Source organism: Dermacentor andersoni, chromosome 3 (genome assembly GCF_023375885.2).
Source record: "Dermacentor andersoni chromosome 3, qqDerAnde1_hic_scaffold, whole genome shotgun sequence".
Lineage (NCBI taxonomy): Eukaryota > Metazoa > Arthropoda > Arachnida > Ixodida > Ixodidae > Dermacentor > Dermacentor andersoni.
Genome location: NC_092816.1, coordinates 40,005,637 through 40,031,248, shown reverse-complemented (window position 1 = coordinate 40,031,248; position 25,612 = coordinate 40,005,637). Strand labels below are relative to the sequence as shown.

The following is a 25,612-nucleotide window of genomic DNA, read 5'->3' as shown; positions in this document are numbered from 1 at the left end:
CATGCTTCCACGTGACACACATTGGCCAATGGGGGAGCGGAGGAGGCTGGGGAGACAGGAGACGTGGAGGAGGGCGCACAGGGCGCACCAGGGTGAGCGGGGTGGCGGAAAGATCTAAGAATGGCGCTACTTTTGAAAAATTGAGGGGTTTTACGGGCGGCTCAGGCGGCTGCGTGCGCCTGGCCGGGCCGCTGTATCCCGAAAGCCATCTGCGACGGATACAGAGCCCGCGCTGCGCTGCGTATTCAAGGCGTAACAAAACTTGTTGCTGAACTAGTTGGTTCGTGACTTAAAAAGTTACGGCGCTATGCGGGCCAGGACGAAGTGAGACAAATGACACATACGGGCGCCATTGTGTCGTTTGCGTGTCACTTCGTCCTCGTCTGCTTAGCGCCGTAGCTTTTGTTTTTAATTCAAGGGTGGAGTTCGCGTTGATGCGAACGGCTGCACGACGGTCAATTCGCTCATTGTTGCTGCCGCGTTTCCTGACTGCAACGTTTAGACAGCGAGTTTCCGCGTTCATCGAGTGAGATGTGTTCATGTTGGCTTGTGCGCACGTGACACCATGCTTGTCAATTTAGTTATACTCGCGGTCAACTTTCCGTGGCTATGAAAGGAAAGCTGCGGAGACAAATCGCGCACAAGTGAGGGCGCTTCTGAAATGAGTCCTGCGCCTTAATCCACGTTAGTTTAGGCTGGGGAAGAGAAAACACAAACACCTTATTAGCAACAGTTAAATAAGACACATGTGCAGCAGCCGTGCGCCTGTAGCTTTCCCTTCATAGCTACAGAAAGTTGGCCGTGAGTACAGTATGCCTATCTTTACAAGTTTATACGGTCGATAAAACTAGTACCCTTACTTCATATACCTGTCCAATAATGTGTTATCGCAATCGATGCTTCGCCTTTCGGGCGAAACTGCGAGTTCTTTCACTCCTTCATTCATAGAAAACCCGGGGAAGAGTACGCTCTGTGACAAAACGACAGGTATTACCTGCAGGTAATACCTGCAAAACGACAGGTATTAAAGGCAGGTATTACCTGTTTCTTTTTTCTATTTTTTTCTACGTTAATGCGAAGCTAAAGGGCAGTGGAGAAGTAATGGCGTTAGTGGAGGAGGCACAGGCTGGAAGTGTATTGTAGGTTTTTGATATCATGTGTTTGCGTGCTATGCTGTGGGAAGCGTAAATATATACCCGTCCCCGGCGCTGTGCAGACTTGTCCCCTTCTGTGGCCTGGCGATGCACCTCCCGCAATGTGTCTCTCTTGGCGACTCCATCAAACATTTGCTAGCCTATTATTATACAACAGGGAACGTGTTTCACGTTGCCTGAGCACTATGCTGTTGTATCATGACCTATGAACGTAACTAAGGGCCGACTTTTGAGTCTGTATAAACGCACTGAAATACAGAAGGACGCGCAGAGAAGTGATGAACATGGGAGATAAAGCAGGTGGAGCCCGACTGGTTACCTTGCACTTGGCAAGGGAAAAAAGAAAACACAAAATTACGCACAGCACATGAGCATGTGCGTACATGCAGTGAACGTACATTGAAAACGCTTCGGCGGCGGATACAGTGCGGTCATCGATTTGCGTAAACTATAGGCGCGATGACACCGAGAGACACGATGGTAAAAAGACGGTCCACGCGGTCGCCACTTTGGAGGAACATTAAGGAGAATTGCTGGAAAGTTGAGGGACTAAATTCACAAAGCGATTCGTTCGTAAATGCTGCTTGCGATTGGTTATCTTCCTTAGCTAATAATATTGGAACATGAAGATTGCCTGATATCTGCTTTTAGGAACATTTCTGGTGGAACTGCGAAATACATGGTCCAGACTTCTGGTCTTGGCTTTCGGGACCAATCCAACCAAACCGTGATGCCGATGACGTTACTGTAGCGCCACAGGTTTTGTCAGCCTATGTAGGCGATTTCAACAGGAAAGCTTATTCCTTAACGTTGCCACGTTGAATTTTTCTTAATTTTCACTTATTCTTGCGATGCTAAGCATTTAAGGGCTGGGTGTCCGGATACTAATCGATCATCACGTTTTCTTGTATATTTACACTCGTAGCGGCATAAATGAAAATGAAAGCGCGAACTTACGCGAATTCAAAACACGACTTTCACAGCTCTGAAGTGTTTAAGGAAAATTTTAGTTATGAACTTACTCTCCGAGTTTTAAAATGTTTTTAACGGGCGACATTCAACATAACAGCTGAAAGCATCCTTTCTTTTGTGGTTGAAATAAAGCCTTACAAGTACCCAAGGGCCTAACCGTTCAAACAGCGCTCCTCGTAGCCCATATAGCTGCATCCCACAAAGAAGAAACTTCATAATCTCACTGTGGTCTAGTAAGTGCTTTTTCCCTAGTCACAAACATATAGCCTGAAAATGTGAAATCCCTTCATCATTCTTTATATTAAGCCTTAAAGAGCACGAAAGCGGATTAAACAATGAACAGCACACCTTGTCTTCTTCTATCCTGTCATTCCTGGCCTAAGATCACGCGACCATCACGTAAGTGAGGCAAATAATTTTATAGCTACAAATTTACCTAAGTGACGATCAATATTATGCTTTGCTTGTCGGTCTACAGCAGTTGCGGTCTAATCAATGAGTGCACTTCTGTGGCAAGCCAGGGGTATAAAAATAAGTGCACCGCTGCAGAAACAGTGGCGTTGCAATTTTACTTTCCTAGGCTACAAAATGTTCATTAAAAAGAATTGAATGGATTTTGGGATCTAAATACAAGCAGTATAATTATTGCGGTATGAGCAGATGTTCTTCTCTACCAAGTGGAGAGCGCTGACCATGATCGTTTGCCACCTCCATGGCATCCGAGAATTACGACGTCGCTGTGTTGTTTTCCTCGATGCTCGCCTCCGACCTCTAGCGCACACCTGAAGCGAGGACAAACCTGAAGCATGGACACGCACCGCATGCCACCGTTCATACCCAAGTCCACGCAAAAAAGTACGCGGCCGTCACAGTCCCTCCTGCGTGTGTTGTCGAGGAGATGTTCCTGACTCACGCATCTGGTGAATCGGAGAACTGCAGATTTCACCGCGTCGTCGATAACCCGAACCGCGGTGCACAGTAGCGCACAAGTGAGTAACAACTTGGGAATGGCTTTCGCAAACATTTGTTCCGTTGTATGACTGGGGCTGCTAGGTCACGGATAAAGGTGCATTGCAGTAGAGCTGCTTAGCGCAGTCACTGACTCGGGGTGCTGGGTGCTGATTCTCTGCCTTCTTTCTTTTTTGCGCGCGATATCTATTCTTTGTTTAATCAGGTGCAATGAACAGGCCGCTGGTGGGAAGCTATCAAAATCGATGGCATCGCAGGAAGCTGCTGCGAGGCGATTTCAAGTTGGCCTCGCCACGCGCCTTTCGCTTTTGCGTCCTTTCTCGCTCACGGAGTCCTCGATCAATGGCAAGACTGACCTATTTGCTGCTTCACAAGTTCTACATACCAAACTAAGTTTACCCAGTTACTTTTACCCTCCCTTTGGGTGGAGGCCCTCTCCGAGGAATACGCACCACTTACAAAACACATACACACACAGATAGATATAAAAAAAAGACCTAGAAACTTGCGGGAACACCAGGATAAACAATCTAGACGTATCTCGTGCCGTTATCGCTCCGTGCGCCTCCTTGCCGGAACGGAGACGAGCAATTAAAATTCTGAGTCGGGCAGTGCGCCGCTCTCGTCCCGTTCTCCCTCGTCGGCGAAAGGCGCGCGGTGCATCGAGATGTGTCTCCCTCGCTGCCGGCTGTGCCTCCTCTCGAGTCGTGCGAGAACACGCCACGAGGATCTCGAGCCAAGTAAGAAGGAGCAAGAGACGTTCGGGAAAGGCCTGGCATCTGCTCGGGTGCTGCGTAGCGGCCCAGCTTGCTTCACTTCCGCCTAAAAAAAGACGCGAGAATGAGCGCCACTGCGGGGCAACCACGCGCGCTCCTCCGTCCGATGGGAGGGCACCTTTGAAATAGACCGAATGACGCACCATGTGAGGCTAGTGCGAAAGGTGCGGACGCCGGAGGCTCGGATCACGAGATGGGGACGACACTGCGGAGACACAGCGGGTGGTTGTGACGTACACACTAAACAATTTCTCACCCATAAGGGTGTAAATTAGCTTGTCCCCAGACGAACACCCTTTGCCACCTATTGGGTGCTTTAAAAAGGGTGCTAGGAAAGGGTGCAGAGGCTAGCACCCTTAAGGAAGGGTGCACAGCATAAAATTTTAAAGGGTGTAGTGGTCGCACCCTTATTAAAGGGTGCTATTTTACCATAACACCCTATGAAACGGGTGCTGGAAGGGTGCTCTACATTGATTCACCCCAGCAGCAAAAGCCGAGGATTGATGCACGAAAAACATAGAATGCTCTACTCCACAGTCAAGGCAGGCCGCATGCTAGCAACCGATATTTGGACAAAACAGTGTGTGTGTGTGTATATATATATATATATATATATATATATATATATATATATATATATATATATATATATATAGTGCAAAAATAGGCATCTTTCCCACCCATGCATGCCACTTGTCACACATTGCATAAATGTTCTATAGCTATACCTATTTTTGGACCACAATGCACAACATCAATCCAAAGACCCTAGCAGCACATATGCATGCCATGTGAAATGGAAAATTTAATCAGGAAAGCAATGCATGTGAACCATTGCTTTCCAAGGAAATATACGACTGTTGAACTGCAACAGTCATATTTCCCTCGCAACAAAGGCAAATAATATACACCACACAGCACCTGGTGATCTTTTGCCCATTTGAGACATGCGTGGCACAAGTGTTTTTATACATATGAGAGTGCGGGATAGTTTTGGTATCAAAGTAAATTTATTAAGAACATCAATAATTAATGCAACATGAATACATATGAATAGAAATAGAACAATACAACTGAACAATAGAAAGCAGGTCGACGCTATATTTTTAGATTGCTCGAAGGCTTTCGATCTGGTCGTACATAACGAATTAATTAAAAAAAACTGATGGAAATGAATATAAATTATGTTATGTGGATCCGCTCATATCTTACAGATCGGACACAATACGCTGATATAAATGGTAACAAATCTAACCAATTAAACATAACCTCAGGCGTTCCACAGGGATCCGTTCTAGGACAGCTTCTTTTTCTAGTTTAAATAAATGATATTGCTCATCACATAAATAACGACATAACCATCCTGTTATTTGCAGGCGACTGTTTATTATATCGTGAAATCAATAACCAAAACGACCAGGCGTCACTTAGTCAAGCCCTTAAAGCTGTAGAAGTCTGGGCCATAAGAAGTAAAATGAAAATTAGCGAATCTAAATCAGTCCTGCTCAGAGTTACAAACAAAAGGAAGCATGTTATTGAGCGTAATTATGAGATGAACTCAACGATTCTAACTGAAGCCGAAACGATAAAATACGCAAGTTTAACAATTTCTAAAGACTTAAGTTGGAAATCACACGTAAACAGAACTTGTGGAGCTGCAAAAAAAAAGTTATGCTTCCTTCGCCGAAAATTAAAGCTGGCAACCACACCCTTCAAAGTACTTGCATATTTAACTTACATTAGACCGACGTTAGAGTATGCCAGTGTCATCTGAGATCCGTTTCAATCAGGATTAATAAATCGCATTAAGAAGATATAGAAAAAATCTGCAAGGTTCATTCTTTCCCGGTATTATCGCATTGACTCTGTTTCCGAAATGCATAGGTTACTTGATTTGCCTCCACTGGCTCCACAACGGAAGTTTGCTAGACTTAAATTTCTTTTGTTGTCAAAAGTTACCACTTTGTTGTCAAAAGTTTGTTACCACTTCAATATTGTTACGGCCAAGACGGCCAACAGCACATTCAACATGGCTCACTTTTGGTGACTTTGTTCAAGAACTTTGTAGCCACTACTCTAGGGGCACTCAATGTGAGCCCGAGGAAAAGGCGCTCCAACACGACAAGAGTGTTGAACAACTTGCGGTCGTACTGGATATTGAAGAGCCAGTCAGCAGATAAGACAGCCGCCAGCCCCTCCTCCCCATTTTTCACCGCAAACAGCTTCTCGCGGTCCACCTTGATGTGGAGAAGGTCAGCCTCTACAACGTCTGCTCCAGAAAATACGATGCAAGGGGTTGCAGGAACGCTCGGGTCCTGTAGTAGCAAAAAAAATATTGCATCATCACCAATAGACCATGAATAGTACATTGTCACCTCTTCATACTCAGTCACCCTTTATGAAGCTTTCTGCAGGTTATACATCATTTCAACGCAATACAAACAATGTTAACAATACAAATGGCTAGTCTGACATTTATGCATGCAATTTTGGTTTATGCCCGACGAAAATTTTGGGACCACGCCCAGAATTGCCCCCACTTCTTGAGATTGCAGCTTTATTTTATAATAAATATGTTGCACAGAATTCGCTGAGGCCAATTCACACTTAATTTAAACATTGATGAAAACTAAAACAGCGCACTTCTCGCAATTTAGGGAGGGGATTGGCCCATACTTGAAAGTGGAATTTTCAGTTCCATTTTAAAGGACTATAGAGACTTTAGTCGCGTGCTTTCTTCTTTTAAATGATGTGGTAGACATAATAAATGGTTGGCCATATGGTATTCGCCTACAACCACCAAATAATTCTTATTAAAATTTATTTTCTTATACTTCAATTTCATCAATCCAATGGTGGTTACGAGGTGCAGTTGACTACGTCACGCGAGACATGAAGAAAGAACAATATAATCACTGGTACAGTTTCAATTCACTACAACAATCAAACGTGTTTTAAGAGCTATAGACCCCAAATTATGTATCAGCAGTTATACTGCAGCTTTTTCTCTGTCTCACGTGACCTAAACAGCAACTACACATCACAGACATTGTTAAGGTGAAATCAAAACAGAAGCATTAAGAATAAATTCAATTATAAATTATTCGGCGTTCGTAGGCCAATAATACTGATTGATAATGGATACTAATGTCTAATGAATCATTTGTAGGAAAATATGCACCGCATTCGTCTTGGTGTTGCACTCACCAGGCGCTATACGCATATCATCAGCTGCAGTGACATTGGTCCCAACTGTGATCACTGCCAACCGCCAGAAACACTTGGGCACATATTTTGCTCATGCCCAGCGTATGTGCGAGAACGGCAGAGCCTTTTTCCTACTATTCAACGAGTGACTAAAAGACCAATATCTTAAGAGATTGTATTAGGTCCTTGACCTGACACCAACAGCACAGCTGTGGTCACTGGAGTGACTATAGCTTTCCTTCAAGCCATTGGACTCTAAGCACGACTCTAGTATGACCTCAACGTGATGGACATGTATACAGGTATATGCACCTTCTTATCTTCTCATTCATCGCTCTTTTTCTCTCCCCCCTTCCCCAGTGTAGAGTAGCAGGCCAGTGCAAACTAACGCTCAAGCCGACCTCTCCGCCTTTCTTCAAATAAACATCTCTCTCTCTGGTACCTAGTTGCAAGACATATTCCAGGTTCTTTGCTACTAATACTTCATGGCTGCTCGGGCCCTGCTCATCACCACACTTGTAACTGAAGTCTCTCTTTAGCCCATTGGCATTCAAAATTTCAGTAATGTTAAGCTTGCTCGGGCCCTTGTCATCACCACCCTTGAAATGAAATAGTCTCTTCAGTCCATTCACATTCGAAACGCCAGTAACGTTAAGCGCATAAAGTCTGAAGACGCAACATACCATGCATTCAGAGTAGAGTAGGTGGCAGCTCCCTGGGGAACACCTTTATGCTTTTAGAGTACTTGCTTTACTTATTCCTTTACTACTTTGTTTGGAATATAATTCTTAGGATTGCTTTTATATTATTGGCTCCCAAAATTTGGGGAGCAGCCTACACAATAGTACAGCCACTGTCCGTATGTGGTATTTATCTACCATGTTTATTGATGTGCTATACGTTGCTAGGTACCAAATACACAAGAGAATAACCAACACATGCTTAACATATGTATACATTTCGTGAAAAACATGAGTGTCATTGGCACTAAAGCTAACCACACGAGGAGGTTCTACCTAGAATTGTGGTATATAGAAGCCACGCAAGGAATCCTGAACAGATCCACGGGAGTACTTCCAAGCAGCATTATTATTATTTAGCCTGCCATGCTGTAAAAAATTATTTACGTCCTTGAAAAATCAAGTTTTTCAGAGATCACGTGGGCCTGACTACGCAGAATGAGAACTTGTCTTTACAGGAATTCAAGTCGCCCATTTAAAAGTCGTTTATTCCTTTTTGGATGGGCCCAGATATTTGTTGATATTATGCTTCCCGTGTTCGATGTAGAACTATCACAGTAAAGCACCGTGCATTGCTGACCAGTTTTAAGCAAAGCTCATGGGTACTAATCATACATTGTACCAGAACAAACTCGCAAGAAACTTACCTCCTCTCGCACAAACAAAGATGACAGACCATCAACTTCCTTGACATTGAAAGACAGTATCCGAAGTGCTGCAACTGTTAGGACGTCTGCAAAGCGAAAGGTTTATAGCAAACACTTTAATGCACTTTTTTAGTATCTTCCTAAAATTCCCTAAATCTGTGACAAAGGTTGGTTTTGCAAACTATTCGCGCCGTGATTTTCTGTCCCTAAAAGCAACTGAACACTGGTGCTAGGGTAACATCCCATTATTTATGTCCACTGCACCTTGAAGACCTTCCCCATGGGTATTCCAATACTCTATAGTGCCTGCCATGGCCCAGAATATTCTTGATCTAGGCATGCAACTGTGCAACACTATGCCAGTTTATTTCCATTCTACACATCAAACAACGTACTATTAAAGAATTTCAGTTTTAGACCAGATATGAGTTGAAAACCTCAAGAACTGTCTTCAAAGAACCAAATCGTTAAACACAGATGTACTGTAATGTTATGCCTATAAGATGAGATCCTGCAAAAATAATTTGTCGCGGAGTGTAGGTCTAAAAGCTGCCGATTAAGCCTTTGTAATAGCACTCACGTCGTGTTCGCAGCCTCTCCGGTGACATCTCACGAGCCTGTTCAAGTGATACCATTACACTTGCTTCGCAAGGGATGCGTTTCATTTCTGCCATTTTCACAATTTTGTTGATCCCTTTTGCAATACAAGGTGAAGGGTCAATCTTAGTTAGTCTTGCAAAGTCACTTCAAAACTGCACAAAATAAGACATATACAAAGTGCACTACAACAAAAACCCGGCAAATACATAGCAGTTATTTTTACCATGGTATCTACAAGCACAGCATTTACATTGTAGATTGGGCAGGAGACAGATGTAAACAATCCAAGTGAGCACTCTGACCTTACAAAATAGAAATGGCAACTTTTTTCTGAAGCTGTACTTGAAACTGAAAATTTCTAGTCACACAGAAAAGAAAACCAATTTATGGTGCTCATTGTTTAACCTTCTATTGGAATAGACATGACTCGAGGAGTTGTCACTGTCTTGGCGACGGCTACCCCTTCTCACTTACTACAAGAAGTTAAAAAAAAGGGAGTGTTGCTTTCGCTAAGTTCATAGGTTATATCTTCAACACAGTTCTCTAGTATTTTTCACACATAAGCACTGCACACGCATAAGCACTATGTACACACACTATGTAGTTCAGTCAGTCGTCATTACAAATGTCAATGTCTTGATAGAAGCGTTGAACGACTTTCATTGCCTTGTGGTGTACCTTTGATGGCCATGTGTCTGTGGCACAAGGCTAGCCTTGGTAGCATAGCTAATGAGTCTTCTGCCCAAATGCATTAGAGCAATAACTTTTTCGTCAGAACAATATTTAGAGAGCAGTAGTTGAGTGTTTTTTGCAGTACAATAGAACATGTGTGTGCATTAAAATTAGTTTTTCAACCAGTTACAGAAGCTCTAGCTCTTTTTATATGCAGCTGCCTCCTCAACCATGCAGGCTAACTTAATGTAAATGCTGTTTCATACATAGTAGCAAAAGTTTACTTACCCGCTCAAAGCTCATCATGTATGGGTACTTCCTCTTCGCCTCATGAATACTATTTGTTGCGACGTCAGAAATTTCTTGGCGCCATGTCGAGGCCATCCTTTCATTGATTTGATCCTCGTCAGGAGAGCCTTTGCACGATTCACAGCTGAGCCACTCCGTGTGCATTTCAAAACTTTTTTCTTCTCCGGCTATCGTAGAGATAGCAACATCCTGTGGGAAGCAACATCAACAGCTGATTGCGGCATAAATACACCTGCCGTATGCAAGGAAACATTGCTGTAATGTCCAAGAGGTATTGTCAAAAGCTAATGGCCCCATTCACTATCCTTTTCATGTGATACATTTACACCAACACACAACTACATAGCTAATTGTATGGATTAACATATGGCCTTGTTCCCACCTGCTAGACAGGGAACAAACCCACAAAAGACTGCGGTTGAGCACCAAACAACTTTGTTAGTACCCCAAAGGCGTTTCAACTGTCCCCTTGCGTTATTTTGCCATTGGTCTTTCTGATTTGTGGTTTTTAGTTTTGCCTACCTAAATTGATTCGATAAATATTTCGCCAGCATAAATTCAATCACGCATCCAAAATACTTTAATGCCACCTAAAACAACAGAGAGCACTAATTGACAGAATTAAATTTGGAGCGCTTCTATTCAGTGAAAAAAAATTGAAACATTTGAAAGCATTAGCAAATGAAAATTTTACGCTCGCCATTAGCTTGCTACACATCATCATAGATAAACGAATCAAAATATTGTATCTGACTACGGAATGCCCCTCACCATCTTTTGCACTTTGTGCCGCTGGAGCTCCACCGTGGCTGTTTCTTCCCTGCCCTTCCTGCGTGACCCAAACTTTGCACGGTTCTCGCCCCCTCGCGACCATCGCACGGAAGAACCCTTCGCTGATTCTTGAATCTGTAGAGCAAGGCTACCTTCCAGGAGTCCTGAGAGTTGCATGAACAATAAAATAATATTGTGCACAAATTCAGAGGTCGCTTATAGTAAAGGAAAGGGTCAAATGAAATTTTTAGTACGCATTAAAGAAACAAGGAAAAGGCAAAGCAGTGCAAACAACACAAATGAGAAAGAAACATGCTGACTACTACCAATTCAAAGTGGTTTTATTAGCATGTGCAATAAGTTCTGTCAAGAACGGAAAGATTAGGGACACCCCAAAAAAACAAGAAGATCACACACAATTTCTGAGAGAAAAGAACTTAAGATTTCAGGTAGAGCAGTTTCTTTACGAGCGTGATCGAATGCGTGCTGACACAAGTCTCTCCCCTCGTGTAGGTAATGAAAGCTTCATAGGTTTTCCTAGGCATTTTCCCCTAATATGAAAATGCACGTCTGGTGAAGCTTCTGTCTGCAGTTATTACATTTGCAGTGTATGGGAATATTGCTATCTCTGCCAGCCTCAATCAATTTGCATGCTCAAGGATTTGTACGATAATGGATGTGCCCAGAACCACACTGCCTAGAATCCCCACAGCTGGCGGTCCCCAGTAATATAACAATTTACTTACAGCTCCACTTCCTACTACGTCCTTCAGCTGCGGGTATTTCTCAAGCAAAAGTGAGGTCACCCTTGAATAGAAAGTACGAGTTGGGAACCTGAAAAATATTCGCAATATTAAGATTGTTGTCCACATTTAGCGAGATTATGGCTTTGCCCCTAACACAGTGAGAAGCTATGAATAATTTTGCAAATGCCTTTGAGGAGAACAAGTAAATTTTTGTAGTTCCAAGGTCTGCAGATTAAATGAATTTATAAATGAAATCTAATGCAGTGAAACGTAAATTAAAAGCCTGTCTGACCACACAAAATTTCCGAATCGGCAGGTTTTTCCAGCGTACATCTTCGAACTTGTGCAGAACAGTGCGTGCTTCCAGCTCAAATTAGCCAGCGAATTTCCTTTACTAATTATGGGATAATGGCAATTTTATTAATTATGTGGCTTTTCGAAGTACACGAATTTCAATTAGTAACATTTTGTTTTACTCATTCTCCCAAAGAATCGAAAAAAATTCAGGAAACCTGGCGGTCACATTTTTACACATTAAGTGTGGTAGCAAGAATATTGCAAAATTTCGTACCGACTGGCCTATACTTCAGCAGGCATTTCTAACCCCACAGCCATCAAAAATAAGAGGTAATTTACTTAGTGTCATCTTCATTTCTGTGAACAGCATGTCCACAATTTTTCGGAACGCTGCGGACGAAATCGGGCTACCAGTGCTAATACTGTCATGGAGATCGCCAAGGCTTGGCAGCACAAAAGTGTGCTGCAAAAAAGGGCCTACAAGAAAGCTGCCATTCAGAGCTCAGTCTTCAACACGTTGCTACAGTAACAAAAATATCAGTGCCCTACGTGAGCTACAGGTAAACACAGAAAAAAATTAATGTTAGCTCTTCTATTGCATAAGATTATTCTAAATAGCATGATATCAGTGCCAACCAAGCCCAGTACTAATTTTACTGTTAAGGTTCCAGACCTAGTACAGCACTGGTATTAGGAGGCACTGATATGAGTATAAGGACAGCAATGAACATTCTCGTGCTTTTGTTTGGGAAAGTTACAATCAACTGCGCCTCGACTAACTGCAACAATACTCGCCAAGGATATACAAAGCGTGTTGTGTTTTGGAATACTTATGGTACTTCGACCTTAATAAACATTCTCACTCTGAGAAAGCCCGTCGTAATTATTATGAGGAAAGAGAAGTTAAATTTGAACAGAATCTCAGTGATACAGTCACATCTGCAACAAAGTTCAGTATGATGCGAATTCATAAAATTTACTGCCACAACTGCAGCGCGTATGATGTGCAGAATTTCAGGCGCAGCAATTTTCTTTGCCACTGCGGACAATATAAACGTGGGAGCCGCGAACAAACCAGTGAGCTATATGTGTTACTGACATTGGCGCCGCCGTTCTGATCCAATCGAGCATGCGCATTGAAACAGAAGCTAGACGTCATGGCAGCGCTGATCCCAAGGTTCAAAACCAGGTGAACACAGCCAAACGCCAGTGACTACAATCGTAAACAAGCAATCAAATCACATATGCATTGCATCGGGTGGCTCAGCATTTCTTGGTTTCGTTACGTGATGGTTGGCTTTGGACTTTAATTCAGATGGGATAAAGTTTCGTGTTCAACCATCTTTCTATAAGGTGCCTTGGTTTTCTCAACAATCTTTGTTTGTTCTTCCCCCTCCCAAGTGCAGAGTACTAGGCTATAGGCATGTATTAGGCCGACTTCTATGCCTTTCCATTCAATAAATCTCTCTTCAAAACATGATTACAGGCGAAACCAATATTATTCTGCGACCCTGTGAGACTACCTAAAATTCTAATGTGACACTCGAACACACTTACAGATCGAAGGAAATTCCAAGGCCATTTTCATGATCGTCGCTGCCACTGGCCACCATACTGCTCGCCGCAATGTGCTGCAAGAAAAAAAAATAGCATACTTTGCACCTTGCACTGGAGGCGCAATGCTAAAGAGACAGTGGAGCTGATGCGAACCTAGCTCACAATTATCGATTAGGTATAAATTGGGTATTGAGTGGCTATCAATTGGCCTATACGATGCATTGCCATGCTTACCGGGGTACTAGCAAGCACTTTTTCTGAAATTTAAGGATTATTGATCAATTATCGATTAGGTATCGTTTGGATATCGATTCGCCTACACTACGCATTGCCATGCTTACCGGCGAACTACATGAAGTTTTTCCAAAATTTATTGATCGATTATCGATTAGGTATCGATTGAGTATTGTTTGACTATCGATTATAAGTTGCTTAATTATGATTGAAACAATTACCCCTACCTTACCTGGGCTTACAAATGAACCAACTTCATAACCAAGCTCCAACTGGATTAAGCTCAGTTTAGCGGAATCGGCAACGCTGTGCTAGTTTTTTGTTCGCATGTGAAACGCTCGGCTTAAACAGCTCCACTGTTAAAATAAATAGCCGACACATGAATTCGTAACTAAGCTGTGAATTCGCAGAACACGCGACTACCAAATACAAATACCTCAGTCGATGTTGACGCACACTGCTGCTCACTGTCCACTTGTGGGCGCAGTAAAATTTTCGACAAGTCTGGGATAGTGTCCTCAGGAGAGAGATCCACATACTCATCGAACGTCTTGTCCAGTATCTGAAAGCGGTAAAGTACAACTGGTTTTTATATCGTGCAGAGACCTGAGGAATCTCTATGCACGACAAGGCTGTAAACTGCCTCCATTACTTCATGTGCTGCAAACCACTGTAAATGTGCAACAGCGGACTGTTGTTTTCGGATTAGAAAACAGTCTAGTAATGTGCCCCTGGATTTGCTGTCATATGAGCGAAATGCACTAATAAGCATTTGCTTGGCGAGCGATCCTCCACAAAGCACTTAAAACGAATCGGCACAGTAACTGAGGCGCTCGTACAGGGCATGACACGCATCACACCTTTGAGCGCGCTAACATGTAGCTCACAGGAAATGTTTTAGCCTTTAGTTGCTGACATGCACAATGCTATTTCTTTTTCTGCTATGCTTCACAGCCACTGCAAAAGTAATTCTATGTATATGGCGGACAGTGGTACAGTGGCGATGACAGGCTGCATGCGCGCGCGCGCTATGACTGAGCAAGGGGAGCAGCTGTATGGCAAAGGGCAAGCGTGTACGGTCTGAGGGCGCCTGACTGACTAGTCGCACTCCGTATAAGCAGCACCTCCAGGCGACAAGGCAAATTTTGGGAGAGTCGAAAACTAAGCGGCGACATAAGAGACATGGACAACAATGCTCGTTGCTGGTCGCCTTCGCACTAAAGCACATAACGAGTCTGGCGATACGCGGCTTCGATGTAAAAATGCAATCTACCGTCGCGACGAGAAAAGCACCCCGCAACGAAAAAAGCGCAACGCGAGGTTTGCAGCGCTACCGCGCCTGTGCGAGAATTATGTAGCGCGAACGAGTATTATACTTTCAGTTTAATGCTAAGCGATACACTTCTTTTAGCGATGTAAACACCACTCGGATTCAAACATGTCGCGAAGAGCCTCCCTCATCATAATCGTCAGTACTTCCGCATAACGCTACATTAGCAGGTGCAGTTAGAATCAAACAAGAGAACACGTGCACTTGCCTGAAACGAGCTCGACGTCAGGTCGACTTTGCCGCCCAGAACCAGGCACGCGCAAATTGCTTCTTTGAGCGCGTTGAGGTAGCCATCCGCAAGGATATATGTCCTTGCCGTACCAAGGTGGGGCACACTAACTAGGCAGCGTGGCATCGCAAGCAAATTTCCATACACAGTACCCCTGGCACTTGCAAACAACAGGCAGTCAAACATGAACCGACGCAGCAGTGAGAGCAGTGAGAATTACGCGGCAAACCGCACAAAGTAACCATGTCAGAACAAGAGACAGTTGCGAAATTTGTCATTACAGCATGCCGCAGAAATGCCATAGTCTAAATAAACTTCAAACTATTTATAAACAGATATTTTGCACCGACTGGTAGCAAGAACAGCGCACAGCCACGCTATTTTTTTTGCCTATTGCCTTGCAAAATGCAGTATACAAAGCTGCCCATAGATGGCGCGACAATTTAGATATTGAAAAAATTACTGACACTTTAGGGTACGGTTTGCGTTAGTCCTTTGCGTTTTTACTCAAAGAATGAGAGCCTGAAGCTTCACCCTTGTTGCCAGCAATGGTATTAAACCTGACCATGTTCAGCACCTACTGCAGTGCGTGAAAAGATAACAATCGCTACAGTGAAGCAATCAAAAGAAAAAAGAAACTCATAATCACTAAGTAAAATTATTATTCGGAAACGCGTAATAGTAAATTATTGGTAATAGTCTAACTCTAAAAGCAGAAGACCTGCCATTAGTTGTTACTGCTCTGTCGGAAACTCTGTGTTCTGTTGGTTCTCCTTTTTTTTTCTTTTTATTGTGTTCATGTTCTGGAATGGCGCGCATGGGTTGGGGCGTTGTGCTCGGTCTGTGTCGTCGCTGTTCTAAGGCCCAAACTGCGCAGGCAAGCTTGCAAGGCTAAGAGGATGCGAGCAGTACCGACTTCGAAGGAACATAACAAATGTAAACGATGTGAAACAGTGAACCTGTGCTGCTTTTTGCGTTGAAACCGTTACGTATATATGCATATATAATTACAATGCATTCTTGAAGGTAAGAAGTGACATAAACTCGTATTTTGCAAGAAAAATAAATATTTGTCCTGCACAAAAGCCTTATTGTGTTCCCGTGGCCTTGTTAGTTTAAATCTTTCTTTGTATCCTGTGTACATTAACAAATATACTACACTACATGTACAGTCGAAGACAAAAGTTTGTGGGCCACGTGTTCCGCGAACGAAGCTGATAGCTTTATTAAGCGCTGGCTGGAGGCCGCACAAATGTGGAAAGTCCAAAATGCTGCTCTTTCAGCTCCCCAAGTGCCGTACACAGCCGACAGTATAATGAGCTTGCGCACCATACCTTCTAGACCTGCACCTCGGCCAGACGCTACCGCCACTCAGCCGATCGCTACGTTGGCAAGGCTCCTGGTGAGGCCGCGGTGGCTAAGCGGGCGTCCTCTAAAAGCTATCCGCTTCGTTTGCTGATCACATGGGCCACAAAATTTTGTTCGCTACTGTACACCCTTATCAGCACTTCAGCACCCATTAGTTATAGCACCCTTCTGGCACCCTCGTTTACACCCTTCCGGTAAATGCACCCCTTGCGGCATGCTCGTAGGGTGCTCCCGCCCAAACAGGGTGCTGGAAGGGTGTGCAGTAGGGTGTAAATCTGTTGAACACCCTTTTTTACACCCTTAAGGGTGAGAAATTGTTTAGTGTGTAGCTTACACAGCAGTGCACGGGTCGTTTGCTGTCGCGTTGACTTCCCTTGCTCGACCTTATCGTTTAAGCGGTTAAGATGCTTGGTCGTTGCAGCGAGTGTGTCGCCTATGAGGGCGGTGTGTCTTGCTACACTATCGAAAGTCTGCAGACGTTTATGTAGAGAGCTTACGAGCGGGTCCTTATAGGCTGTTTACAGCGACGTTCCGTATGATTAAAGTCCCAATGCATGCGAGAGGATACTGTGTGCTCGGACAGGAAAACCAGCTATTTGCAAATGCCGGGTATGCGTCCTTTCGTCTTATCTGTACGCGTGGCTTTTCTTTCATCCCTTAAGCGATTGCCATTTATTCATTTATTCATGGCTGCCATTTATCTCGAATACATCAATAGTAAGGGATCATTGTTACACTCTTATGGCTGTTCGCAGAATTCTTCGATATATGCATAGAACTATGCTGACTGTCTGCTAACTATGGTCACATCTCCATAGACATGTCTTTTGACGCTATCTGGACAAAGGGCTTTTCGTTTTCGATTAACCGTTATCTGCAGGATGTCTAGGTGTTGTGTGTCAGCAAAAAATAAACCTTTTAGGATAGCTGAGTACGTCATAAGATTTCTGCGAGGAGTCTTTTGAATGCCTCTACCTATATTTATACGAGGTCGCCTAGCTCTCTAGCAATTTAGCTTGAGTACTTCGCTAGCGTTTCCATCGATGGAAACGCTAGGTTTTGTTGCACCTTGGGTCGAATGGCACGTCTTGATAGAGATAGAGATTCTTCTGAAAGGCTCGCATACTTGAAGTACGGGCTTCACTTGGTCCACATCGATCTGTTTGTTGAAAGATCCACGCGAAACAATCTTGTTTCCACTTTTTTTCACGGATGATATTGCGTCGCGTCGTGGAAGCTTGCGCGACAGTTCAGGTTGATTCTTGCAGATTTCGAAATCGCATATTCAATACACGCGATCCGGGCAGCTCTAGCGCGCTTCTCCGGACGCCTGTCGCTCAGGCTGTCGTGATTTCAAAGCCGTACAATGTTTCTCCTCTCCGTTTTTGAGTGCTTTGCTCGGTGGCCGTCGCGGCAGTATGCGGAGGTATTAGAGAATAGCCTTGCGTTTCACCCCTTTTTTCATTACAACTCCGTCCATACAGTGTTGAGAGATTAATTGCTTGCGACTTGGTTCGCTTCACATTTTGTCGCAATTCCCCTTTACGCCCTCTTAAGACCTCTCGAAAATTGAAGCATGCAGAAAACGTGCAGGCGGAGGAGGTGCGCAGCAGATTGAAAATTACTGATCTCCATTGGCGTTCTGTTTCACCGTGGCGGAGAGATTAAGTTCTTTACGTGGATCGAATTTCGAATCTCCAATACATCAGTTCCTTCATGGCACTAAACGTTTCTACGGCGACTGTGCTCGAAATACCATCCATAGAGTGTACGAATACGAAAACAAGAAGTGGTTAGCCGCTGTGGCTGACCTAATTTGTCGTTATAGCTGTCTTTACATCTTGGAAAAGTACGAATCATAACTATACGTACTTTCTTAAAGGAACGGAACAAACGGAACAAACACGTGATTATCTGTAGTGAGTCGGGAACAATGTGTTGAACGAAAGCCAAGTGACAAACAGGCACAGTCAGGCACGTGAAACTGATTAGAAACGGACTACATTATTATAATACAAGAGGGTCTGAGGACGTCTGTAATTACTTTAAGGAAAGAAAGTTTGGAGAGTGGCTTAGGCAGTCAGTTTAAAGTCAATTGCGAAGCTATCGGTACGCATCCACCCTGTGATCATACGGCAGGCGTGGATTGGGTACCCGATGGAGACCGGGTCAGTAGATATTTTTTTTGTGTGTGTGTGTTAACACTGGTTCCTTTTTCATTCACCAATGGGTAGCGCATGGCCTGCCCGCTGCAGCACGCGCATTCGTGCATTTGACTATGCAATACATGCATAAACTGAATATAAACAGGATATGGTTACACTGTATGCGGCCGCGTGTTATTCGTACCTTGTCCACAAACTCAAGAGAATACGAATAGACACCACTATACAGGGCGCAGTAAAAAAGCAAGAACACTTGCACGAACAAAGCATTTGTTTACCTAACATTCGTTGAAGACGATCGTATGATGTATGTTTTATGCTACACGATAATAGCACCCAGCAAATGTCTTCAAAACATTTTGTCAATGCTATTACAGTGCTATTACAGTGCTATTTTGCTATTACAGTGCACTCTGACGTACAGACGTTCCCCACCAACGTGACGCTGATGTGGTTCCTGGAGCTGCACCGGGACATTACGGGCGAAGAACCCGAGCCGCTGCCTTCGTCCATGGAGCGCTGCCACGTGTGCAGCGAGAAGAGCTACGTGACGCGCTGTTCGCATTGCGAGAAGGTCTGCGAGACGTGCAAGGAGGCGCACCTGGACATCATGCACCGGGAGATCAGCCGCATCTGCAACCAAATCCGCAGGTGCCTGAACCGGCTAAACGACCACCTCGCCCAGAACAGCAAGAACCAGGACAAGCTGTCGCAGAATTGCGCGCTCGTGAAAGAGGAGCTGGACGACCTCATCGATCGCTACATCAAAGACCTGCAGCTGGTGCATAGTAAGCTCAAGAACGAGATAGACGTGTACCTGCAGCAGGAGCTCAAGCAGCTGTGGGTGCTTTCCGAACATGTTGAGACGGAAGTTAACAACATTACACCTAACTGCGACGTCGTCGAGAAGTACGTCAACGACGACACCGAATGGACTGACTCGGAGCTCGTGGAGTACAAGGAGATACTCTCCAAGACTCTCGAATTCCTGAGGAACTTCGATCCGGACACGTCGGACTTCACGAGGAGGGTCAAGCTCCAGATCCACACGGACCCTGACGCACGGCACCGCACGTTGGCCAGTCTGGGAGAGCTCAATTCTTGCTTCGAAAGACAATTTGCTTAGCTTGCTTCGAAAGACAAGGCGCCTTATATAGAGACGACAATTAACGCGAGGGCTTCCATTTGTTGTTTCCTTTTTTTCGATTCTAAACAGTCCGCCGCTACAGAGAGAGAACGGATCCATACAAAGACAGGGAGGTCAACCAGAAGTAGTTCCGGTTGGCTACCCTGCACGGAGAGGGAGGAGTAGGGGGATAAAAAGAGGCAGAGAGTGGAAGGGGGATACAGAGATAGAGAGAGAGAAGAGCGAAAACAAGCCCCGCACACTATAGAGCGGTAGGGGGCAGCATTCCTAAAGTATATCGTGAAGGCTCGCAGACTGCAGGACCCTTAGTAACGAGACTAAGACCTTCTACGCGGATGTTCATCAGGCGCCCTGGCCTAGTTAGCTTTTAGGCTCCAACAGCGGACGATTGTCCAGCTAAGTATTTCATAGACTTTGGGGTACAGAAATCGCCAGTAGCCAAAGTTCGCATCTTGTCACGTGCAGTCAATAAACAACAAAGGAGGCCAACAAAGGCGCCTGTGCACCTTTATGGCGCAGTACGATCTTCATACCCCGCTGCTCCTAGACAGAACACCTTCGGGGATACTTTCGCGAGGTTTCGCATCACTAGCTGACCAGCACCGGACGTGCGGGCGTCTACGTGCTGGCAACATCGTTCTTGACAGAATTCCAAGTGTGCTGTCATACTAGCACAGTGCAAGGAACACTGTCGCACGTATGGGACAATGCGTCTGGTGCTAGTCACGCGGAATCCAGAGGAAGCGAGACCCCCTAAAGTGGTCGCTGGCGAGAATACCGCCAGCAAATGCGGCTGCGACAGCGCCGCGAGCGTGGCACTTTGCGAATAGCTCTGCGCACTCTTTTACCCTTTACTCCGTCGCCTTCGCTGGCTGATGAACAGGTGTCACCCGTTACCTAGGCAGTAATGGTGATGCCGGTGAAACTTCCTTCTCCCTTATTTCTTCTAACTTCCACAAAATAAATGTTGACATCATCTGAAGATAACAGCCACACCCGAGGGTGCGGGATTGAATCCCGGGCTCGGCGACCGCATTTCCTTGGGAGGTGGAACTCGAGAACGCACGTGTATACCGCGAATTTGGTGCACGTTAAAGAAGCCCAGGTGGTCAAAATTAATCCCGAGTTCGTTACTATACGGCATGCCTCATCATGAAATCGTGGTTCTCGCACCCTAAGCCTAAGAATCTTCTTTTTTTGTGCAAGTAGAAATAAAATAGAACTGTGCTTACTGAAAAAATTAACACGTACAAGTGGGCGTGCACGGCTCTAGTACAAACGACAGTGGCCACTGTGCAGCTCTCAGACGCTTTACATTTACCGATAAAGCCAGAATCTAATGGGACATAACGGACGGGCAGCATTACTGTCATAGCTTATTACGTATGCGCAGAACATTTGTGGTCGCCTAATGGTACAGAACTAACTTAGGTACTAACTTAAGTGCTTATTTTGTATAGGACAGCATGAGTCCCTGGCGAAATAACAGGGAGCGTGTCCAGTGCAATCGATCTATAGGTAGTTATACGAACTCGCTCTTTCACACAAAATACCAAGCCTTTTCTGCTGGCAAATCGCTATTTAGAGCGTTGCTTCTTTGTTAGTATTATTTTATTACTCTTTATCTAAAGCCATTTGTTAATTTTTCTTTCCACCACGCCGTTACCTGGCGCTCATTTGCTGTGAAGCACGCCCAAGGCGCCCTTCCGTCTTGTAAAGGAACAGGCACTTCCCTTCCCTTGAGAGAGCTGTCTCCCGGCCTCTAACGTTCAGTAATGAACAAAATCAATCTCTAACGCGAGGCTATCGCAAAACGCCCGCAAGTAAGACAGAAACCGGTCAATAGTGATCTTTCTCGGCTTCCTTCGACTCGATAGTGCAGCCTGTGTCAGCGCGAGCATTTATCGAACATTGGCGCGCCGGCTAGAACAACCTACTTTATATGAGGCTTCACCACCATTTTTTACCCGCCGTGGTTGCTCAGTGGCTATGGTGTTGGGCTGCTGAGCACGAGGTCGCGGGATCGAATCCCGGCCACGGCGGCCGCATTTCGATGGGGGCGAAATGCGAAAACACCCGTGTGCTTAGATTTAGGTGCACGTTAAAGAACCCCAGGTGGTCAAAATTTCCGGAGTCCTCCACTACGGCGTGCCTCATAATCAGAAAGTGGTTTTGGCACGTAAAACCCCAAATATTATTATTATTACCACCATTTTTCGTTTCCTTTATTTTTTTGAGCGCGAGCATCGGAGAGGCGGACGCTATCGACAAGACCAACGTGTCGATAATTTGCCCGAAACTTCTCGTAGCTGATCAGAGCACGCGCCAACAGTTCTGAAAAGCCGGGACGACAGCACTTCGTAACAAGGTGCCAAGGTCTTTGTCGCACAGACAATAGCGAATGTAAAGCCTCACACTTTTGTTCTTTCAAGAAACTTGTCTTTATTCTGTGATTGCGCTCTTAATGTGGCACTTAAAACAACACGTAACTATCGTTAGGGTGAGTGAGAGGTGGATTGACTAATAACAGAAAGGATAAGCAAACTAGAGTCACACTTATAGTTAAAGCGGCTCATGCGACATGCATTGAAAGACAACAGTGACGCTTTGTTTATCAGTTTGATTGCACGCTAGCGCAGAGAAAACCTCGAGATTAGACCCGTCGGCCAACTGAGAAGCTTCCCGAGGGTCTCGTCAGTGACTTTTACGGGTGCGTTTCACTAATGGAGGAAAGGCCCGATCGGATATGACGCGCCTCTTCATAGAAGCCGAAAACTCTATAGCGCGAACGTTGCCTGGCACCGAAAGAATAACCCACCCTTCATTTTGGCAAAATGCCAAATTAGTAAGACAACTAGCAGACATTGCTTACTGATGTCAAGTGCATTTCGATAGTGGTTACATTTTCACTGATATTTGTTTCCCTCTAGGGAAAAAAATGCACACGTGTGCTACTTCGCTCTCCAGTGTTTTTGGACCCGCGTGACAGTCGGTTACAATACTGCGCAGCGTATTCTGACAGTGGGTGCGCTTGTGACCTCGTTTTGCTTATTATTTGCCATACCTCTTCTCCTACCGATACAGGGCAACGAACTGGAACTATTTTGATTGGTCTGTTTTAACGTGCCTTCGCTTCACAACACGAATAATCAACAGGGAGACAGAGAGCGACGGAGACGCAGAAGTTCAAGACTTTAAAACCAAGGCTTCGTAAAATCCGTTCTTTCATTTAGTTCTGGTACGACAGCATATAATGGAAGAAAACGAAAGCACCAATGCATTCGAATTGACAGTTCCATCCTCCACCCCTACCCTTTATTTTTCTCCATGAATGAGCATTTGCATCGATTCGGGGAAGAATCTGAGAACCCGGGAAAAAGAAATGTGAAACACACCACGACTTCGGACGTTCGTCAATAGGCGTGCCCCCAACGAGGAAAGTGACCTTTGCCGCGAGCTTGCTCAGCGGTAGGCTCAAATTACCGCGTTTAGAGAAGGGACTGTTGGTTCTTACGCAAAACCTCTTTCGACCCTTCACCGCTGTCACCGGCATCTCAAGTTCCTGCATGCTAGTCGTCGATGCCAGTTATGCAAATAACTTCCTTACATAATAGAACAATCAAGTTTCCTTAGGAAAGCTCGCTATTGTAGTCCCCCCCCCCTCCCTCCCTCCGTAGCTCCTGATGGTCAACAATCTCAGACCGTACACTTATTACGAAAACGTTTTTCAACCCTCGGGCTTCCCAACGGCAGCATTCGAGCCTTGGCACCACTCACGACGTCTGTTTTCATAAGTAGTAAAGCTAGTGCGAGTAGTGGTTATGTCCACTTAAGAAACGCACTGCGATCGTTGAACTGCATCGACCTCAACTATGGAGTGGCTCTCTGCTGTTTGCACGGAAATAATAAAAAAAAGTGAGCGGTAGCAGGAGATTCGCTTTTAGCTCAAGTAGTCGTGCTTCTGTACTCCCGCCTGGGCACTAATTCTGAAGTAATTGCTCTCGGTGTGTTACTTCTACATGCAACAATCAGACAAAAAGGTCTTTCCTTTAGAAACAGACGAGAAACCAGGCTTATACAAGCAACCATATTAAACACTTGCCTATTATATAAATGAGCGCCCCCCCCCCCCCCTTACACACACACACACACGCACACATCTACATAAGAGTATTTCTGTGTGCACGTATTTCAGATGATCAACTCCATATTCCCTTTCTTTCCTTAAATGTCCGCTCATGGTGAACCTGCTGATCGGAAAACTGCCGAGTTAATGCTCAGAAATATAGAAGCTATAAATTCTTTCCCGCGTAGAGATATTGTCTGAATAAATGACATTGTCGGGGAATCAAGATCATTTGTTGAGACTGTTTCGGTCATATGTCAGCGTCAGGTAGTTGAGCACGTAACAAGCTGTTTTCTCTAAAGTTGGTGGCATTGGTTAAAAATTAGGTGCCTGTTTCGCTCGCCTATGGCCGACCCACAAAGCGGAATGAAAGATCTACTGTTAGCAGGAAGTGACTTTTGAGCCGCTGAAGGCTATAACGGCGCTATGTTGCGGGACAAACCCGCGAAAAACAAAATGAGTGAGTGATTATAGACCAGAACAAATCCTCACCCACTTCCCCCCTTAGACCTTAGACGCTCAGAAAAAAAAAAATAAAAAAAACGCAACTAGACTGCTTTCTCGCTAACTAGATTGGGCGTTCATTCGGTTTGATTAGCTGCCAAAGCTAATCCAATATTAGAGCTTCCGAAAAAGACTTACTTTCGCATGCGTTAGGCTTTCAGAAACCGGCTTTAACAAAATATTCCACAACAACGTTGCTAGACTTCTCGAACTAGAGCTAATAATAAAAGTATTGCATTCAGCGCAATATTTTGCAGCCTAATTGTACGTATCCATCTGCAAGAAGACTGATAACAGGCGTTGTATATTAGTTTGAAGGTATAGGTGCGGCGGGTAGTAAATTGTTCAGTAAATATTATTTCCTCGCCTGCTCACGGCAGTGCACCTCCCGAGTGTTTACTGAATAGGTGTTACGCCCGGGCCGTTTCACGTAACATGTATTGGCAAAATGCCTAACCTCCTAACTCACGTTCATTATACACGACAACCAAGGACTAGAAAGGTAGGGGCGTTTGAGGTAATATGAACAGGGTGACTTCTAAAACACTGCAACACTTTCATACATTATACGAATGACTTTCAGTTGTGTATTTTGACTTGGAGCTCTGTAGAGAGTTAGTTCTCACTTACATGTGCGTAGCAGTTGGGTGGAGAGGATGTTCAGGTAAGTTACGAATTATTTACATATTGTTCACTGGACATGGCTCATGGCTGCCGTTGTGCGGCAAAAAGGACATGCGTACTTTCAACGCGAAAGCGTTAAGGGCCCCGTATCGCAGAAAATCCGGCGTCGGCGTTCGGCATCCTGCGTCCAGCATCGAGCGTCTTTTCGCGAGTAATCATTCCGAACCACACATACCCACCTCGCAGGCCCTTCATGTAGCTGAACTAATTGAATTTCTCAAAGTAAAATGCGTCAGAAAAATTGTAAAGTGCCACTTGCACACAACCTACAGACATGATAGCGTCGGATTGTAATTTGAATATATAAGAAAACATAATTATCTCATGCGGAAACTCAAACACAAACCCATTTTCCAGCGTTTCCATCATTCATAGAGCGGCGCGCCCGGTTTGCAACACCTCCAGATG

At 44.7% G+C, this 25,612-nt stretch overlaps 2 protein-coding genes and 1 long non-coding RNA gene across 5 annotated transcripts in view; 1 reads left to right on the top strand and 2 right to left on the bottom strand.

Moving 5' to 3' along the window:
- LOC126517575 (RING finger protein nhl-1-like) overlaps nucleotides 1-25,612 on the top strand; it is a 124,683-nt gene that overhangs the window by 15,897 nt on the left and 83,174 nt on the right. Inside the window, exon 4 of one of the 3 annotated variants that reach the window (XM_072287121.1) lies at nucleotides 19,151-20,401. The exons of the other annotated variants lie outside the window; for them this stretch is intronic. Coding sequence (XP_072143222.1) covers nucleotides 19,151-19,869 — 719 coding nt within the window. The 3' untranslated portion in view covers nucleotides 19,870-20,401. Of the gene's footprint in view, nucleotides 1-19,150; nucleotides 20,402-25,612 lie in introns of those variants that run through there. 3 annotated transcript variants of the gene reach the window in all.
- Nucleotides 4,876-9,204, bottom strand: LOC140216342 (uncharacterized). Its single transcript, XM_072286712.1, has 3 exons — nucleotides 9,046-9,204; nucleotides 8,466-8,551; nucleotides 4,876-6,186 (listed from the first exon to the last, which is right to left on the bottom strand). Exons 1-3 carry the CDS (start codon nucleotides 9,137-9,139, stop codon nucleotides 5,896-5,898), a joined length of 471 nt encoding a protein of 156 aa, XP_072142813.1. The 5' UTR covers nucleotides 9,140-9,204; the 3' UTR covers nucleotides 4,876-5,895.
- Nucleotides 10,032-14,648, bottom strand: LOC140216341 (uncharacterized). Its single transcript, XR_011892985.1, has 5 exons — nucleotides 14,088-14,648; nucleotides 13,418-13,491; nucleotides 11,564-11,651; nucleotides 10,818-10,981; nucleotides 10,032-10,235 (listed from the first exon to the last, which is right to left on the bottom strand). It is a non-coding gene; the product is annotated as an uncharacterized lncRNA (long non-coding RNA).

Excerpts from the sequence above, each read along its gene's own strand:
- LOC140216342 (XM_072286712.1), bottom strand. The coding sequence starts at position 9,139 with ATGGCAGAAATGAAACGCATCCCTTGCGAAGCAAGTGTAATGGTATCA. Across the intron at positions 8,552-9,045 it reads GGAGAGGCTGCGAACACGAC|ACGTCCTAACAGTTGCAGCA; the intron begins GTGAGTGCTATT and ends TTCGCTTTGCAG. Across the intron at positions 6,187-8,465 it reads CTTTGTTTGTGCGAGAGGAG|GACCCGAGCGTTCCTGCAAC; the intron begins GTAAGTTTCTTG and ends TTGCTACTACAG.